Source organism: Mchenga conophoros, linkage group LG11 (genome assembly GCF_057382185.1).
Source record: "Mchenga conophoros isolate Kocher_MC1m ecotype Shallow Benthic linkage group LG11, M_conophoros_male_GT1.1, whole genome shotgun sequence".
NCBI lineage: Eukaryota > Metazoa > Chordata > Actinopteri > Cichliformes > Cichlidae > Mchenga > Mchenga conophoros.
Genome location: NC_140536.1, coordinates 7,457,050 through 7,477,728, shown reverse-complemented (window position 1 = coordinate 7,477,728; position 20,679 = coordinate 7,457,050). Strand labels below are relative to the sequence as shown.

At 39.8% G+C, this 20,679-nt stretch overlaps 1 protein-coding gene across 1 annotated transcript; it reads right to left on the bottom strand.

Moving 5' to 3' along the window:
• Positions 1 to 41: 41 nt before the first annotated feature.
• LOC146563518 (E3 ubiquitin-protein ligase RNF19A-like) lies at positions 42 to 17,131 on the bottom strand. The gene is made up of 9 exons (XM_085290663.1): positions 16,129 to 17,131; positions 6,637 to 6,845; positions 6,344 to 6,488; positions 5,866 to 6,028; positions 4,633 to 4,747; positions 4,172 to 4,333; positions 3,394 to 3,607; positions 3,162 to 3,305; positions 42 to 2,786 (listed from the first exon to the last, which is right to left on the bottom strand). The coding sequence occupies exons 1-9, from the start codon at positions 16,839 to 16,841 to the stop codon at positions 1,979 to 1,981; spliced, it is 2,673 nt and encodes an 890-aa protein (XP_085146789.1). The 5' UTR covers positions 16,842 to 17,131; the 3' UTR covers positions 42 to 1,978.
• Positions 17,132 to 20,679: the final 3,548 nt, after the last annotated feature.

Genomic DNA, 20,679 nt, shown 5'->3' with positions numbered 1-20,679 from the left:
ACAGTACTTTTGTTAACTTAAAAATTTGGAAACCGTAAACATTTCATATATAGTTGTTTTTATTTTTTTGATATGCATTTACACGCATATAGTAAAGCAAATTACCAAACAAATATACAAATACCTTATGCAATTCTGCACAAATTACAAATTATATCTGGCACTAGTGTTCAATTTAGGATTGAGAAACTGGAATTTGGGTGAAGAATGAGAAACCGAACTAAGGGGGAAGAACAAAACTGCTTTTCTGTAATGCAGGGAAGGAGTGCAGCAGAAGCCGAATCCACCGAACCAAAGAGTTCATTCTGTAACAGACCTGGGTCAGGATACCACTCAATGGTTGAGGTTCACCTGAGCTGACTCGGTGGCCCCCAGTAAAGCAGACCACGGAGCGGTAAACACAGGCTTAAGCAAACACTCTGAAATAAAGAAGAACTTAACTTCAAGTCTGCTCAGCAGCACTGATTGGCAACACAAACAGGAACTCACAGGACAAATCAATAAGGAAGGTAACCATTAACCAACCTCTGCATCCCCATTAACCTTTGTTCATTGCAAAACATCAATGTCATAGGAAATACAGGTAACAGTGCAGGTGCCTCAGGCCGTTGTACAGCCCTGGTTATTTGCGTAGCATTTGTGAAGCATGTACAAAAACAGCAGTCTGTGTGTCTGTATAATTTCGGATCATATCATTCATCCCTGTGGTTTCAAAAGGATGCACAATACTGCATCTACAGCTGACAAGTCAAAGGTTTAAGATTTAACAAGAGCCTGAGTGCTGTCTTTGGTAGGCAATTGAAAAGTCTTCATTTACCAGATCTATCATAGGAGCATCCCTCCTACACAGTCAGACATTCTGCAATGAGTTGTTGTGGTTGTTGGTTGGAATCTAGAAGACACGGTGGAGATAAACGGAACACAAACAGCTTCTTGAAGGCACCATGAGTTAACAAAGAAAGATATCAAAGCTCTCTCTTACTCAGTGAGGCGAAACCATCAGCCTGAATAAATCACCTTTCAACAGGACAAAAAGTTTCTTTGTACAATTTCACAGAATTGACCAACCCATTGGTTAATGTTATTATAATGACTTTAAGCATTATCTCAACATCTACGGCCTTCCAGAGACCTTTTGTCAAATCAAGAAATAGCCCCCACCCACACCCTCAACATATATCATTACAAACTTTCCACAGAGCAAGATGAGGCCCAGGCTTCCTGAGTCACCTTAGTGCTAGAACATGCACTGAATTAGGCTACAGGTCTCAAATCGTTTCTTAGCGAGCTGCTAAAAAACCATAAAGCACCATCGCCCACAATGGGACAATAGCTGTGTGTGCATCCATTTAAAAACAATCTCAGTTGTTTTTAAGTCAGCTTTAGAGCTAAAATGATTCAGGACATTGAGCCCAGGCCTTGGTCTTCTACAATTTAATTTCAAACACAGATCCATGACAAAAAACAACCAGTCTAATAATAAATACAGATGAGAACTCCCAGGTTCCCTCTGTTAACTAATACGTGTTGGGGAAAATAAAAATAAGTTGTATTGCCTTGTCCCTGCTTGGTTAACTTCTCTTATTGTGTTGCATCCAGACAGTACGGCCAAAATCAAATACTAGCAAAACTGGCACAGTGGTTTTACTTTAGTCTACACAGATAAATCTGACACACCCGAGTCAGTGGGTTGCCTTCTGTTACAGGTGGCCAGCGAGTGACAAAAATGTGTCAGCACAGGGAGAAACATCAGCATTCATAACCTTAAAATTTCTCACGCGGCTGCACTGCAGAAGCCTTTTTTAATACTTCACTCAGTGGCTGCTTTTCAACAGAGGATGTCCAATCCAAAAGTAACATGTCCCCTTTACAAGGGAATAACAGAAAATGCAGGTTAAACTTTAAGCTAGGATTGTTATGTTAGTGGAGGAAAAGGATGTTGAAACAATGTGTGTGCAGCACTTATGGTATTGAGATTTTAAATATCAGTCTGTATACAGGAGTTCTTGGGCTGATGCTGCGTCTGGGCTGGCTGTTGTGGTTGATGATGCTGGGTGTTGTTGTTGTTGGTTTCCTTCAACATCTCTCCGGTGTTGCTGTGAGAGTCCGGCTCAGTGGGGCACACCAGGTTGACATTCTCCTCTGCTATGAAGCAGAGAGGGGGGAGCTCTGTGCTGTGACCCAGGGAGGACGTGGTGGAGGTGGGGGAGTTGGGGGTGGCCACAGCACTCTGTCCCTGGGAGGAGGATGAAGAAGTGGGGCAGGTCTCCAGGCGGTCGTTCTCCACTTCAGGCAGGGGGCTGACTGTGGGAAAGCGCGTGTGGTAGTCGCCACCGCTGGAGCCGTGGCTACACGAGGTCTTCATGCTCTCCAGGTCGGAGCAGCTGAACTCAGAGAAGTGGCTGGAGTGGGAGTCGGCCACTGATGGCAGGCTGCCGCTCAGCGAAGGAGAGTCGAACTCTGAGGAGTTGGTGCTGCGCTGCTCCAGCAGCTGAGCATCCATGTCCTCCCGTGTCTCATTGATCTTTGTGCCTCCTCCCCCTTTCTTCCGCAGCTTGCCTTTGCTCTTCTTGCCCCCCGAGCTGGAGGAGGAGGAGCAGGAGGCCTCTTTGGCCCACTTAGTGGAGGTTCCTTTGCCCTCTGCAGAGGTGCAGCCATTAGAGGGACAGGTCCAGCCGCAGCGACCAACGTGGCTGCCGTCATCAATGCTGCTGCTGCCGCTGTGATGCCGTAGTTTGCCAGGTTTGGATTCAATGTCAACCTGCACCTCCATACTGTTCCCATCTCTGGAAGAAGAGAGGACACAGGAAACATGAGTTGCATGTAGTTTGTGTTCAGCACAATTAAGCATCCAGAGGGCTGTTATTCATAACATATAGTGACTATAGACTCTAGATGACCATTTTATCTTTGAATAGCACTAGCCTAATTTGTTACCAACTAGTACAATAGGTTAGAAATTAGGCTAGGTTCAAAACATGATGATATAAACAATAATACTTTGTGTTCAGTTGACGTGAGCACAGGTTTACAATAATACAGGTATTATTCACTAATCCGCTGCATCTGTTTCACACTATGAAGCTACAAAGAACTGGACTAAACATGCTAATGAACAGAAGATCATGCTTTCTCGACTTATCCAAACCTATGATGCTCACCTGTCAAGAGGCATGTAGGCATTAAGAATGGATCCAGCCATTGCTTTGGTGCTAGCATTGTCGCTGACTGTTCCCAGGCTCACTGTGCCGGACTCGCCACTAAGACTGCAGCGCTCCTTCTGCACATCAGCCTGCACCTCCAGCCTGACAACAGAGAGAGAGAGAAAATAAGACAATGCAGGAGAGCACACTGAAGTCACAACCACATTTGAATATTGCAGCACACATTTACCTGTTCAGATAATTGACCATGGCGCTGCCAGACAGGCTGCCGGTGATGCTGGCTCCAGCCAGGGCCATGGTGGAGGCCGTCTCACTCAGGTTGTCCCTAATGGCCCCCAGACGGTCCATGTGGCTGCCGCTTGCACTCAGGCTGCCTGTCAACCCACCGACACTGCCTTCACCTATACTGGGGTTGTTCCTGGCGTCTGCGACTGATGTAGTATCTACACAGAACATGAAACAAAACAAAATATATCAGCGTGGAATTTAAAAAAACAAACAAAAAAACATATCAGTTTGTTCATCCGTCTGTTCTTTGCTTATCTTGTTGACAGGTTTTCACTGAAGATTCTCTTCAGTCTTAGTTTGTGTATTATAAGTGCAGTGCCAAGTATGAGGATGTGGCTCTGTATGTGGGTGAAGAGGCAGTCAGGCACATTTGTATGGCTCTCTTTAACTTAACTCTTTAACTTAAACCATCACAAGTTACTGTCTAACCCTAACCCTTACCTAAAACTAGCATTTTAATCCTCAAACACACCTTTGAAGTGTGAAAAGAGGAAAAATGTAAAATAAAAGTATACTGCCAAGTACACTTTTCAAAGCAACTGTAGGCCTGGAAAAGTGAAGAGGCAGAGGAAGTACAGTTTACTGTGGAAGGAAAGAGTACTTGCCATGAGTGAAGCAAGCAAAAGATCTTATTTACAAATAATGTCGATTGGCATAACACGCCCTCTTGGTTTTGGGTGGTGGGCTAGTTCAGATCGGGACTGGAAATCGAACCTTACCAGCGGCAGCTGCCCCGCTCCCAACGTTCATGTCATTTTCATCATCAAACTCGATGCGAACTCCCTTCCCGTTCCCAGCGGAGACACCACACCCACCACTACGGCACAGAGAGATGGGTACCACGCCATAGACATATGCAAGCATGATAGGAACTCCAATGCCTAAGAGGTGAAAGAGTCGAGAGACATAGACACACCAGGGTCAAATAAGGTCAGAGCACTAAAAAAATAAAAATAAAAAACATAACAGACCATCCCTCTTTGATTTTTCCCATGTTTACAAAATAGCTAATGAGAAATGATGAGTGAAAATAAACTTTTGTATAATCTGAACTTGAACATTAAACATAAGAAATTCCTGATTCCAACAAAGTCAAACACAGGCACAGCATGTCATTAAAGATCTCCAGTGAGAAGAGAACTAGAGAGTTGGGAGGGTGCAGGTTAGAGCACAGACTGACCGACAGTGACTGCAGCCACTACTGGAGACACGATGACAGACAGAGTCACCCCACCAGCGATCACCAGGTTCCTCTTGTGGTTGGAAATATCTTTGCCTTCGTAGCGGTTATGGATCTGACAGAGAAAAGTGGCACAAATGTGAGAGACACATTTAGAGGAGAGTGAACTTGCACTTAACGTATGAGCTGAGTCCTCAAAGACACCACTGAAAAAGTATGATTAACAGTGTTGTTGTGGAGCAGATTTCTACAATAAAAATAAAAATGCTTATTGTTTACCTTTTACCTGCTCCTCAGAAATTATTTTAGAGGCACTGGCAATACTATGACAACTTTACTGAGCTACTGTTGCAGGAGACAGAACTCTTGTCTGCCTCTCTGTCTTTCGGTGTAAATTTTTACTACCATCAACTTCCTCTTTAAGAAACCACAAATGAGACAACTCTTTGATGAATGCTGTTTCTTTAGGTTGGCTGACATTTTCTTTGTTGCATTCTGTTCTTTTGCACTGCCCGCATTTCATTGCAGAAACAATACAAATGTGGTAGTGCTAGTGGCAAAAAGCCCCTATAAAACACCTGGGACAATGGTTCAAAGATAACTATATTGACTTTGGTGCTTGTGGAGTGTAAGTGATTCATGTTCAGATGTTTCATGTATGTTGTGATCACTTCTGAATGTGCGCTGGACGTTTGCAGAGAAGAAAAGTCAGTTGGCTCAAGATTCTTGCTGGCAGCCTTTCGTGGGGAATTTTGGAGACCAACTGGTTTCATTTTATTGTAATGTGAAGTTCTTATTCTAAACAGATCCCGACTTGTGAGTAACACAAAACAAGTGCACATATACACAGACACACAGTTTAGTAACACATGACTGTTGCTGGCTCGGATCAACTCCAGAGTTTGGGAAAATGAGATGACTGAGGGTACATTGGCCGCTCAGTAGAACTAGCTGGTTACTGATTGTTGCAGTGATTGTTTCTGGCTACTCGCCATGTTTACTTTGATTGCTGACAGCAGTGACATGAATAAAGTTATGCAACAAGCATGTGGACATTCTGAAAGGATTAAAGGGTACATGCAACACTAAGAATGAATTATGACTTTATAATACTATAAATCTACATAGAGACACATCCCAATAATAAACAAAATCCGTGTAGTAAAAACTATGAGCAGGAAAACTGAAATATATCCCAATCTACTGTGTAGGTATGTGTGCGCAAGGCCTTACCTTCCTTCCCACATATACAGGAATACCAATAATCATGGCAGGGATAGCTATGCCTGCAATGAGTGCAATGCCAACAGGGGCACCCACGAGTGTTCCCAGTTGCCAAAGAATCTTCTTCTTTCTGCTCCACGGCTTCTTTCCCCAGAAAGTACAGCCTGATGGACTGAGAGAGGTAAAGACGAGCAGAAACAGTGAGAAATGTTCACAGGAAGAGCAAGCGCTGGATAGCCTTCTAATCTCAGGTACCAATCTGGAAACAAAAGTTAACCAGCAAATAAACGGTGGAACAACTACTAGCTATGTGCTGTAGTTACAGGGTGTCACATGACCAACAGGTTTTCATCACAGCAGGATCTTTTTTTTTTTTTTTTTTTAAATTGCTAAATTCTTAAAATACTTGTAGTGAAACCGTTGGTCCAACAGCATGTACTTTATGTCTATTAGTATATACTGTATATGTATGTGTTAAGATGCTTACCTCAGGTAGTGCAAGTCTGAGATCTCTTTCATGCAGAGCCAACAGAACTCGCAGCCACAGACAGCGCACGTCATGTGGTTACAGCTGCCATCATTCATCTTGATGATGTAAGCAGCACAGCGTGGACACGGCTTGATGTCATCAGCTAGAAGTAACAACAGAGTATGATTTACAACAGTGAAATATGGGTTAGGGATTGCTCATTGAGGACTGATGATCAGCGTTGTCTTCTTTTGTTTGTTTTTTTCCTTCTCCTAATAAGCGTGTTGTGTAAAATCGTTAAGTCAGCCCACCTGCAGCTCCACTCTCTTGACTGTAGTTGAGGGAGGATGAGCGCACCGTTCTGAGGCGGAGGCTCTGGGCTCTTTGCTGGCGCGCTGCGTCACAGGTCTGGTTGGGATGCCACAGCTGCTTACAGTGGTAACAGAACTCTGTGCCGCAGCCCTCCCTCCCACAGGTGAGCTTCGGACAGCTGGCACACCCGAAGGCAATAACTGCATACCTGCCAGGGGACGCACAAAAAAAGTCATAAGACAAAACGCTACACCATGGTGCCCGCAAAGAATCTGAATTTAAGTCACATGAAAAGTCGATACATGCCAAATGTTGAGGCTTCTGGTTCTAGAAGGATTTTACTATGAAGGAAAACAACTGCATCATGCAGAAGCAGCAAAATGTTTCTAACCAGAATTTTAGACAAAAATTAAAGTGATGAAAATGAAGATGCTGAAAATTAAGCTGACATTAGAGAAAAGGTCAAGAGAAATGGTGTTCATTTTTTTTTTTTTTTTTTTTTTTTTTTTTTTTTACTCGAACTCTGCAGCAGGAAGTCCTATGATGGCTTAAAAAAAAAAGAAAAAAAAAAAAGTATGTTCCTGTATCTACTCCATTGTCTCACAAGTACATTTTTCTGAGAGGAATTATGCTTTAGCCATCTTCAATAACTCTCTTGAATATCTGTGACTGTTTGGTTTCCTTACAACAGTTGTTGCCACTCCCAAGGAAAGCCACTAAGATTGTAATAAAAATATTTTAACCAATTTTCTTAAATTGATGTTTCATTTACTCATAGACTTTTAAACAGCCAGATATAAAACAGAAAAACACTTCTATTGACTAACTGATGTAGTTACCTCCAGGGCTAAAAAAAAGAAACTAGGTGCCAAAAACTGCAGTTTATCTAATAAAAACTTAAGTCTAGGTCAAAAAGTGAATCAACGACTATAACTTGAACTGACAGATGTCCCACTACAGGCAGCTGGATACGATGTCTCACCTTTATAGCTGTTGTCTGCCTTATCTGGTTTCTTTACTAACCTTTTCTCCAACAATGCATGTCAGACACAGTAACAGCAGAAGTGAAATAATGCATGTTTTAACACAACAGTCTTGAGCCCTTGCAAAGAGACGACGGTAAAAACTAAGAAAGTAAAAAGCTTAAAGATGACAGCTGCAAAATACCAGCTAGCCAATTTCTTGGGGAAACCCAAGAGTGTGTGACATGGTTATATCCGAGCGTAGCAGAAGTCTCCCAGACCCTCTGGGACTGACCCAAGGATCAAGTTTCAATCACAGAGAGCCTGGGAGACTTCCTCTACTGGGGATCGGTGTACTCTGTTGAGAACTGTGTTTACAATGCAGACAGAATCACAGCGACATGCATGTCTCATTTAAAATGATATGCACTTAGCACTATTCAGCCTAAGTACTGTAGAGATAGCACAGCAAATGGCCTCAAACTCCCTGTCATGCAACTAATCTCACCATTGTTGAGACTGCTAAATCAGCCACAGGAACAACATGAAAAGTTGCATTCACTTAAACATTATCAAAATCAATGGATCTGTTAAGCGTCTACATCTCCACTTCTTCTGAAAATGCAGAAGCAGTGTCCATAACCTCTAACCTGCAGGAGGGGAAAGGGCCAGAGCATAGAAAAGCAGCAGGAAAAGGGGAACATGAAAATAGATGGAAACTGGAGATTCCTCTGAACCAAAATGAGGGGGAAAATATCCAAGCCCCATAAATATCTAAGCCTACAAGAATGAAACATTTCTTTTCTACAAACATGGAAAAAAAATGAATAAGTGGCTAACGACAATAAAACACCTTTAGTGATCACACACTACACTACAGAATTAATAGCAAGGCAACCAGATGGCCACTATAAGCTGTAAAGTAATCTGCATAAAGGTTGCAGCTCCTGATAAATGTCATTCTGATTTGATTTATAATTTCCTGCCCATTGGTCTTCTGTTCTGAAAGGAAAAGAAAGAATAAACTTTGTTCTAATGACTGACGAAAAAAGAGACATTAGCTGAAGACACAGCTGATGACAGTAAAACACCAGCAATAGCAAATAAATCACACACTAATGTAAAAGGGATATCTATATGGCAAAAGCTATACGGTATCACATGTCCAGCTGCACATATTTCTAAGCAGGAAAATTACTCCAAGATTAAAGTCTACTTGCGTCTTGTGCTACCTTAGCTGAGGTGAATGGAAAAAACAATAAAAAAATAAATAAAAAAAAAGAACAAAACAAAAACAAACACGTCATGCCACCTTTAACTCCTACATTGAAACTGGTATTATGGCCAAGTTTACAAAACAGGACATCCAAGGGAAGAAAACACACATACCAAGCTTTGAAGGTTACTAGGGATTCAGAACAAAGTACAAACAGTACTTTAAGAAAGTCTGAAGGGATGAATTCTTTTTTTTTTTTTCCAGACCGCAAACAATTCCTGGAAGAAAAGGAAATGGCTGAGAGAGAGCAAGAGTCTTTCACCATGACAGAGAGAAACCTGCTTATGGAAAATGATTTTCCTAAATAGGTGAGTAGTTAAAACAACTTCTGTTGCGTTGCTTCTTAATATACAAAAAAGGGAAAAAATGAACTGTATTTCAAAATTCCACGTCACATATTTGGCGTTGCGAGGAAATTAACATTTCAGCCATTTTTCCATAAATGTCAAATATGGATTTCTGAACTGTCTGCAGTTAAGAAATTGTAGATAGATGTCCACTCAGAACCATATTAATGAGCTGTTGATTTGATATGTCAGTGAGTGAGAGTCACTGACCCTGCAGGGCCTCTACAAAGTGACAACGCAGTGACAGTTGGGGGGGGGGGTGGAAGCAGGCCAATGAGCAGTCACTCAGGAAGAGAGGATTAAACAGGAAAAACAGTCCAGCACCACTGGATTACTGGAGAAGGGACAAGGATAGAGATAGAGCTGAAGTAAATACGTTCAGACAGAAAGACGGGGGGTTAATAATGACTGACCATAGCAAATCAAAATGAATGGAGTATTAAATACAAAATGAGTCAAGTCAATGATCAGTTTCCACCATGACCTCTTAATGAACAGAATATCCTCTTGATGAAAATGATTTCCTGCCAGAGAGGACCACAGTATTATTATTACAGTTTTATTAAAATCTCTCCATTTATGCAACAATACTTATTTCCTCGAAGTTAATTTTATTTAATTCTTTCATTGCTAGATATATGTATTTGAACAATCAAAAACTTCAATGCTTCTGTACACTTGAAAAGGATCGATTAAGATTAAGCTGACACAATAATATACAAAATCGGACTTAGCTTTTTTGGCCCAATTTTTCAATTTTCTTGGACACCTTTAATTTAAGTGTTTTTTTTATATTAATCTAGAGTTACCCGATCAGTCTTCACCTGCTGTAAAGCCAGTCCTAAAAGTAAACATGAAACATGTATTAATTCTAATTCTAAAAGTCTAATTTATACTCAGAAACTGCCACAGATTTACCCCTGTCTGTGAAGCTGGATTTATAACATGAAAACAAATCCTGCTATGTTACACTCTCCTTCACCTACATTTTCCTCACTTCTGGTAGTAGTAGCAATCCACTCTGTGAGATAATATGAGATAAGAATTTCTAAACAAGAAAATTAGGGTTCCAAAAAGTATAGCATCTCTTCCTCCGAGGCCCAAGTGTTTTATTTTAATTTTTTAATCTATTCCCATATGAATATACTGATGGAGGTCAGGATTCCCGATTGTGCTTCAGTAAGAAAGCTTTGTTATGTTTGTGGTGTGATGCACATGTAATAGTTATGTTGCAAACTGTTTGAATGTGCTTGGAAAAACAAAGACTAATTTAATGCACTGACATCTTGCTTTGCCAGATAACTGCAGTGCTCAATGCTGGTCTGGTCAACCACTGGTGTACTTGACTCTAACAGGCTTTCCTCAATACTGACCTCATTCATAGAGTCCTCAACAAACCCTAGCATTAGAGCTAATAGGTGGATTTTTCCGTTTCTCTTCAGCTAGCCGAATAACGATTAACTACTTACTGCTTAAGCAACACAGCATGAACTTGTTTTTTAACACGACAAAAGTGATCCCCTTGTACTGCTTTTTAGTTTTAGCTTCCTTGTTTTCAACCGAGTTACCAGTTCTGTACTGAGAAAATGGCGCTAGACGTGGTCTAAAAACTTTAAATGCTTTTCTTCATAAATCCAGCTTCACAGACAGTGTTAAATCTATGACAGTGTAAATAAATTACCCTTAGTATGATTTGATTGATTGATTTGATTTGATTTATTAGCATTCAAATATCTCAATGAATACAGAACAAAGATCTACCACAAAGCAAGAAAGCATGAGACAAGTCTAATTAAAAGGTATTGGCTGAAGCATTTGCTTATTACGCCAACCCTTTTAACAAAACATCTTTTTGCATGCAGCTCCTGTACACAGGGCTCGAAGCAAAGAATAAAACAAAGCAAAAACAGACAAACTTCAATTCAATTCAATTTTATTTATATAGCGCCAAATCACAACAAAAGTCACCTCAAACAATCAAACAAACAAACAAAAAAAACAAAAAAAAAAAAAACTTTCCACCTTAGATAAGTAACTACATCAAAGCAAAACAATCAAGAGTTTCAGTATTATTATTTTTGCTCTTTTCATTCTTGATTTATATATTTTTCTAATACTCTATTTTTAAACATGTTTTTAAACAAGGAAAATGAACCACACCTTTTTAAATCACTGTCATAACTATTCCACAGGTTAACTCCTCTAACAGAAACACATCTCTGCTTTATATTTGTCCTTATCTTGTTTTGTTTTTTTTAAAGAAATCTGTTCCCCTTAAGTCATATTGACTCTCTCTGACTTTGAACAGCTTCTGAGTACTGGGGCAAAGCAAGTTATTTTGTGCTTTATACATTATCTGTGCCATTTTATATTCAACTAAATCATAAAATTTCAGGGTATTCAGATTAATAAACAAAATGTTAGTTGGTTCTATATAGTTTGATTGGTTTATAATTCTTATAGCTCTTTTTTGTAATTTGAAAATAGGAAGAGTGTTTGTTTTATATGCATTACCCCATATCTCCAGACAATAAGTCATATATGGAAGCAACAGAGTACAATAAAGTGTGTTTAATGATTTTTTTGTTCAGGACATGCTTTGTTTTATAGAGAATAGCAATGGTTTTTGACATTTTTGTTTTCACATGGTTTATATGAGACTTCCAACTCAGCTTATCATCAATCATCACTCCAAGAAATTTATTTTCGTACACTCTTTCAATTTCAATTCCATTAACCCTGATTTTAGATACATTTTTCACTTGTCTAGTGCCAAAAATAATCAATTTTGTTTTCTTTATATTTAACGATAACTTATTTACATCAAACCAGTTTTTTAATATATTTAACTCCTTTTCCGCTGTAGTCATAAGCTGTTCTAGGTTTTTACCTGAGCAATACAGAGTGGTATCATCAGCAAACAATACACATTTTAACAGTTTGGAAACATTACATATGTCATTTATATATAATATTAATAATTTAGGGCCCAGCGCAGAGCCCTGAGGAACACCACAAGTTACCTTCAACTGCTTAGATTTTACATTATTGATTTCGACATATTGATATCTGTCATCCAGGTAACTTTTCATCCACTTGTATGCTATCCCTCTTATGCCATATCTCTCTAGTTTATTCATTAATATAGAATGATCAATTGTATCAAACGCCTTTTTTAAGTCTATAAATACACCCACAGTATATTCCTTATTATCTATATCATTAGATATCCCTTCTACAAGTTCCATCACTGCCATCGAAGTGGACCTTTTCACTCTAAAGCCATATTGGTTATCGCTTAGGAGATTATGCTTCTCAATATATTTATCAAGTCTATTAACAAAAAACTTTTCTAAAATTTTTGAGAACTGTGGGAGTAGTGATATTGGCCTGTAATTGGTAAACTGACATCTCTCTCCGTTTTTATGGATTGGAATAACTTTTGCTATTTTCATTTGTGAGGGAAACACACCAGTTCGAAAGGACAGATTACAAATGTATGCGAAAGTTTGCAGTATATATTCTATAATACTTTTAACTAATATCATGTCAATACCAAAACAGTCAGTGGACCTTTTTATTTTTAAATGCCTTCACAATGTTAATTATTTCTCTATGAGTTACAGCACCAATAAACATGGAGGACACATTCTGAGTAATATGTTTATTTAAGTCATTATTATTTCTTGACTCTGGAATTTCTTTTGCTAAATTAAAGCCAACATTTACAAAGAAATCATTAAATTCATTTGCAATGTCTTTCGTTTTATCAAGCACAATATCTTTATCTTTTTTGAAATAGTCTGGATAATTCTTATTTTTTGAGCCCTTTTTGATTATACTATTTAATATCTTCCATGTTTCTTGTGTGTTACTTCTACTTTGCTCCAATAATTTGTGGTAATATTCTTTCTTACTTGTTCTTATAATATTTACTAATCTATTTTTATATAACTTGTACTTTATTTCAGCATCTTTTGTCCTCGGTTTTATGACTCTCTTATATAGATTATTTTTCTTTTTACATGCATCTTCTATCCCCTTTGTGATCCATGGCTTATTTGATCTGTGATGCTTTCTAGTGATTTTCATTAAAGGACAATGTTTTTCATATAGTGAAATTACAGTTGATAGGGATGCATCATATGCACTATTTGAATCTTCATTTGCAAAAACCTCATTCCTATTGTGTTCCTTTAAGTCCACCTGGAGGGCAGTAATGGCTCTTGTTGTTCTATGTCGTATCATATCAAATGTTTGATTCTTTTGTTTAGTTTTAATCCCAAAATAATTTTAGAAAATTGCAAAAACAGGAAGATGATCGCTTATATCAGTTATAAGAAGTCCACCTACTATTTCATGGTCAATTTTATTTGTGAATATATAATCTATCAATGTAGCTGTATCAATTGTTATTCTACTTGGTTTTATAATTACAGGGAAAAGGGAGTTACTATACATTGTATTGATGAAATCTGTTGTTTTCTGATGTCCATTTGGGTTTAGCAAATCTATATTAAAATCACCACAAATTATTTGCACTTTTTTATCATTTAGGTTGCTAAACATAGCAAGTTTTTCATTGAATGTCTCAATGATCCTGGTGTCCTATAGATGCAACTTATAATTATATTACTAGCTTTTTCAACATGGATTTCAATAGTAACACATTCCAATACGTTATCTATGGTGCTTGACATACATTCAATCAGACTACATTTCAAAACTTTATCTACATATAAAGCAACACCACCTCCTTTTTTATTCACCCTGTTCATTGTAAATAATTCGTATCCTTCCAGTCCCATTTCACTAACTTTCTCATTATTGAGCCATGTTTCTGATATTGCAATTATATTAAACTTTTTTTAACTTACTTAAACATTCTGTAATTTTAGAAATATTTTATACAGGCTTCTACTATTGAAATGTATGACCGACAATGCATTTGCCATTTTAATATTCATATTGAATTGGTCATCTGTATAGTACTCACAAGTACTATTGTTGTTATTGTAGAAGTGGTTATCTGGGTCAATGTTACTTTCAGGGTCATGCATGTTGTGTTCAGCATAATTAAACGTTTTGAAGTTCGATTTCTCAGTGTGTGTGGCAAAATAACCACCTTGACAGTCCTTTTCATACTCAAATTCTTCCTCTTCAATATCTCTGAATGGAAACCTATAATCTGTGTCCAAACTTGTCATTTATGTGTTTTTTGTTTTTGTTGTTGTTTTTTCCATTGTTTTTTGAGCCATAAGGCCAGAAACACTTTCCATACCCATTGTTCATTATCCAATCGTCACTTTTCCAATAGTTTCCATAGCAGATTCCTGATTATTTATATTGCTCTAAGTCTTTGAGTTCTCTTATCATCACAACTTTCGCTTCTTCGGGATTGCCATTTAGTCTTATCATTACTTTGCTGTTCCTCGTCCATGTTGCTTGTATCTTATTTTGTTTTGTCAGGCTGCGTGCCTATCTTGCAATTTCAGCAGTCTTTTTCGTTAAATGTTCATTTAAATATACACCGGTCCGTTTTAGCTTCTTACCCTGTTTCAGTAACTCAATCTTTGTTTTGCGACTCACAAGCCGAAGAATAATTGCTGCCTTTGTTTTACTGTCTTTACTGGGGAGTGTGTGGCATGCTACAATATGATGGCTCTGAATACTTACATTCTTCGTTTGAAGGAATTTTTATCACTTGCTGTTCAAGCGTTTGCAGCTCCTCTACCGGAGCATCTTCACCATCTTTACCTCCGCCAGCTGTTACTCTGGCGTAGGTTCGGTGTTGCGTCTCCAGTCCACTTATGACTAAATCATCCATTCTTGTGTATTGTTCAAGGTCCTCGATTTGCCGTTCCAAGTCATCTATTTTCTTGTCCTTGTCCTTTATGAGGTTTTTTAGTTGTTTTATTTCATCCATTAGGTCATGTAGCATACCTTGTTGTTTAGCCACTTTACTCAGTTCATCAGACATGAAATTAAGCGATTTCCTAATCTCTTCCAACTCCTCTTCAACTCCTGGGTTTGCTTTTTTAGGCGGCATTTTGAAAATGATGAGATTGGTATTACCTTGTGATGGCCCGTTGAAGTCTGTCGATTTACTTGTTGGTGCCTTGCTAGAGGAGCCTGGGCACAGTGGCTGCTGGAGGATCCTGGGCCTGTGTGATTGTTTTTGTCCTCCACGAAGATGTCAGGTTGAGAAATTCATCATTCCCGTCAGTTGACAGTGAGACAGAAACACCATAGCTTAATGCGCCGTACCACTTGATATGAGTTCATTCTTACAACAGCCGAGGTCAAACGCGCTATGTCGCTTTTCTTTCACTCACTTCCACCGCTCGAGGTTTTGGAGTTGTGTCTCTCCGCCGTGTCAGTCAGTATATGTGGTGTTTCACATGTACTTCAAGCAGTATCCACACAGGAAGTGACTTGATGACCAGAGACCACAGAAAGTGAACGACATTCTGTGACTTCAAGCAACTATGCTTAAGGCGGGACCCAAGATAAGCTTTCTCAATCTCAAGGTGAGCAATTTGAGACACTATGAAAAGAAGTTAATATTCCAACTATTCCAATATTTATTTATTTGATCATTATTAAGTTCTCAATTTTTGGATTTGGATAACTTTTTTATTTTTTAAAAAGTAGAACTATTTACCATTTAGGTACCCCCATGAGCAAGCAGCGAACTGAGACTCAGCTGAAACTGCACAACTAGCTTGTTGATAAATTTAAGTAATTTCCAATTAGAAACAAGTCTCACACTCAGCAGCCGACTTGGGAACACACGAACACACACACACACACACACTGGACATTTGTTTGCCTTCATTGAGGGTGGTAACAAACTTTAAATTTCCATGGTCCACTAAATCCCAAGTATTTTAATTAACTACTTACCCACAGTCTGGTGCAGGACACCAGCGGCAGTCTGGATCAGCTACCAGCCACCTCCTCAGCATGAATTCCTCATATTTCTCCATCAGTGCGTGGTCTCCCAGGATCATACGGATGTCGTGTGGGTTGAAGCGCTCTGAACACTCAGGGCAGCTAATGTTGACACGGGACTCTGAGATTTCAATGCGTAGGTACTGGCGCAGGCAATCAATGCAGGAGCGGTGGTGACAGGTCATGATGTCAGGGAAGCTCTCCCTGGAGTGACGCAAAAGGCACAGCGGGCACTCCAGTAGCTCTGCCCCAACCCCACCCCCTACCTTGGAGGATGAGGAGGTAGAGGAACAAGGCCCCGAGGCAGATGAGGTGGAGGCAGCAGCAGCAGCAGCAGACGAGGCAGCTCCGGTCCCAGCCACAGCAAAGAAGGCAGAGTTCTTATCATTACACATCTCAGAGTGGATACTCTCAATACTGGCGATGCCATCCACCCCTCCTAGCCCTCCGGGTCCAGAGTGCTGCAGGTCTCGGGACCTTTGGCGGCCTGATTTAGACTCTCGTCCTCGTCGCCTAAAAAGCGAGGCTAGGGAGAGACGCCTCTTTTTGGGGGCCTTCTTCACAGAGGGCAGAGAGATGGAGGAAGCAGTGGACTGCAGGTCCCGATCAGAACCCATTACCCCACCACTTCCTCGCCCCAGCTGCTGGTGCTTTTGCAAGCTCATCTCTCCGGTGGGAGGGGAGGGATGCGCCAGTGGGGAGCCAGGGTTGGGTAGCCTGTCTCTCACATGGGCAGAAAGGTCTGGGATTTGGATGGGGCTTGGAGAGGGGGTAAGGTGGTGCACGAGGGAGGGAGAGGGGGAGGGGGATGGCGGGCCATGGTGGGGCGATAGGGCTCCAGAGGGCCCTTCTGTGTTTAAGACATGATGGCTTCTCCTGATCAACCTCGTGGTCACATCTAATAGCCGGATTTTGGCGGAGGGGTGGGGGCCAACTGGTGTGAAACCGATGCAACAGAACCTAGAGAAAGCAAAAACAACACAGTATACTACAGTTTAGAAAAGATAAAGAGTCAAAGGATAAACAGTCTTGCTGGATGTAAGTTCAAATTCTAAGAATTGAAAATATTTTTAATATCATTTAACTTCCTCTAAAATCTGCTCTTTTGAGCTGTAGTATTCCTGTCCAGCTGCTACCTGTTGACATTTTGCTTATTCAGTATAACAGCTGCTAAAGCGTTTTTCATAGCATAGTCTAAGCAATATGTTACTCTCATAATTGTTGAAATACAAAGGGTCACCTTAGCCAACACAAAAATGGTTCTCTCATTATAAAAAGTAATGACTCATGTGACCTCTGAGTGCGTTTATGCTTTTAGTCATTTAGATGGCTTCTGACCTAATCTAATAGATGTTTTGTCGACTTAAAGGACCCATTATGGTCACTACAGTAGTCATGTCACTCACAGTGACAACAGTGATCACCATAACCCATAACCATTTATACAAGGGCATGGGTATCTGAAAGCAGTATTATCCAAAACAGTGGGTGTTACCACTCAGACAAAACCTCCACATCAGGAATAAAAGCAGCACAGACATCTCAAGTATTTTTCAGTTTTCTTCAGAAAGTCCACTTATTTAAAACTTTGTATCTAGGAATCATTGAATTTTTCCAGTGATGTAGCATTAAAATGGGGGGGAAAAACTGACACAATCACAAGTCATGTTTCCAAATTAGCTGCAGCAACCAGAGTGTGGCTTGGCCAGTGGCTGTGACATCACTTTTGGCACATAGTGCAGTTTACGAGGGCGAGAATGGCAAGTATAATAGGCCTTAAGAATTTGGCATGTTTAGAAGGTGTGAGTGAAACACAGCCAAAAGAGAGGGTGACTGAGAGACATTATGTAAAGAGATGCTAAGGCAAAAGAAGCTGCAACCAAAATGAGCTTTTTGGGAGTTGGGTTTTGATACAACGTGCACTTGCTTGACGTTGCCTCGATAAATGTACTAAAGAATAAAATTTTTTAAAAAAGAAGCAGTATGGTTTCTAGTTGTTGAATAACAGATGTAAGTGAAAGCATGTTTCCTCATTTCTAATGCTACACACAGCTGTAATCAACTGTAATTATGCAAGCACTTTCCTTTTTCAATAGCTAACAATATAAGCCCTCTGTTCAACTGTTCAAAAGAGGCTCTCCATTAAACTGTGCATTCGTACAGCTTGTGGAGAAATAAATGTCCTGATTTATAATTAACATCTTAAATTGCTTGGAAAAAAAGTGTCTATTTTGAGAGATTTATCCAGGGAGAAGCTGGAAAAATGTTCAAGGAGAGAAAATGCATGTCATATGTTTTGAGTAGTAGGGCCAAACGTCATCAAAACTGTAAGACAAGCAAGAAAAGGGCAACCATTATAAATTGCATAGGTGCAATTTTTTACCCGATAGTTTTGTATCGCAGTTCAAAACAGCAGAACACCAGTTATCCATACTGATTCTGCGTGTGTTATGCCATGTGTTTCTGGGAGTGTTGATGACAAAGATAGATAAAGGATGTCTGTTATTTTCAGAGAGTGTTGCTACGGAGCTACAATTTGCTTGCTGTGTGTCGATCCCTGAATGTGTATTTGTTTATCTGTGTCTTTGGTTACACCTTGGCGATGAACTATGCAGAGGAATGGAAACACATGCAGAGTATTGCCAGGGGATATACACATACCCCTAAAACTACCCCCACACAGTAGTTGTGTAGTAAGAATTTAAACAGTAAAGAGGGCTGCTAAGTATGTTTTCTCACCCACTGTATCCATGTGCATACTTCATAAGAGCTGAAACTATAGTACACAAATCTCTACCACCATCACTACACCCCAACATCAAAAGCAGCACTCAGTACTATGCACAACAGCTGCACAGCTGCAACCAAACCACTGGCACTACCAGCACCAACATCTTGCTGCTCTCAAACATAAGCAGTTCATTCTCTCCACAATTTCATCCTTTTTATCTTCTCCCTGTTCCTCAAGTCTGACTCCTCTAGCTGTGAGTTGGGACAGAAAACAGGAAATCTTGATGTGGCAGGCAGAACTGGCTGTGTTTTTTTTTTTTTTTAAGAGGAAGTCTAGGGCTGCAGTGACACATCAGTTAGAAAGAAATGGGACTGGATGAAGATTTGTTTTATTTCTCTCAACTTGGTATGACAAACATATATGTTATGCTAAGTATATTGCTTTGCTTCATGCTGGAGATTAAGTAAAACTTCCCGGTGTTTCAACTAATGTATAAAAAGCCCAGTAGCCAATGAGGTAAAAGACGACCTCCCACCAGAATTTATTTAAAGACAAAAGGGATAACTGTAAATTAGCCTACTGTTCCTTTTACACCTGAAAGAGCATGAAAATCTTAAAGAGTTTAGAAAGTTATTACAGAACCAGACAAATGTTAGGAATTATAACCATTTTACCTCCTTAGCCAATATTCAAACATTTCTGTCTATTAATAAAAGGTAGGCTAAACCATTCAGTGCTTTTAAATATGGTTTCGATTTATTTACAAAGTTAAATCATATTTGCTGTCACATATGTGCACATAACATTCTTTTCACACTCAGGCACAGATCGACTTCACCACGTCTCCTACCTGCACAGAATATCAAGATTTGCTATTCTGTCACACACATGGAATTAGCATTATAGCAACACAGTTCTACTGTAGCAGCTTAAACATCAGCTGGCTGCAACCCTGCTTTCTACCATTGTAAGACCAATGAAAGACTGTTAAAACAGTTACATATGCTGTGACTCTAAAATATGTTGCAAACAACAAACTCCCATACTACTACTGCTACATGTAGGTGCACTGTATTGTGAGCAGAAATGAAAGCAGAAAGAAATGAGGGTACAGTGTGAAGTGCACTGGATGACAAAGGCTAATAACTTTCATTCACCCATGAAAAGGAAAATGTACGGCAGGTGCTTTATCCTGACCTTGGTGTCTGTCACAAAGCTACCACCGCATCTAAATCAGCCAAGGAGTGAATGACTGGGCTTATCGCTGCTGAGCAGATAGCTGTGTGTGCATGTGTGTGATGAGAGGACTGATGATGTAGCTAGACTTGCCCAGCAGTCTCATCTCAAGACCCTGGGTAAGACACTCACAAAATCAAACACCTATGTCGGCTTCTTGGCCCCAAACTGTGGTCAGCAGTTAAAGCGTTTCTCTGTGTGTCAGTTTACTGTATTTTCCGCACTATAACGCGCACTGGATTATAAGGCGCACTGTTGAAGACTGGGTCTGTTTTCATACATACAGTTGTGCACCATACAACTGTATGTGCACCATATTATAAGGTGCATTAAGACAAACAAAACAGTCAGATAACTCGACCTTTATTAAGCTCATTCACAGTAACTCTTTCCAGTACATTCAACTTCCACAATTCCATCAAATTCTTCACGGTTACGGTAAACAGCTGCGCAATTTCGGCATCAAGCATGCCCGGATCCTTCTCACGCTGGATTAAAAGGCGTTTAAAATGCATTCAGCAAAATAAAACAATCAG

Coding starts and splice junctions, on each gene's coding strand:
- LOC146563518 (XM_085290663.1), bottom strand. CDS start 16,841: ATGAGCTTGCAAAAGCACCAGCAGCTGGGGCGAGGAAGTGGTGGGGTA. Junction 6,846..16,128: donor TGTCCTGCACCAGACTGTGG/GTAAGTAGTTAA, acceptor GTCCCCTGGCAG/GTATGCAGTTATTGCCTTCG. Junction 4,334..4,632: donor AGTGGCTGCAGTCACTGTCG/GTCAGTCTGTGC, acceptor TTCACCTCTTAG/GCATTGGAGTTCCTATCATG.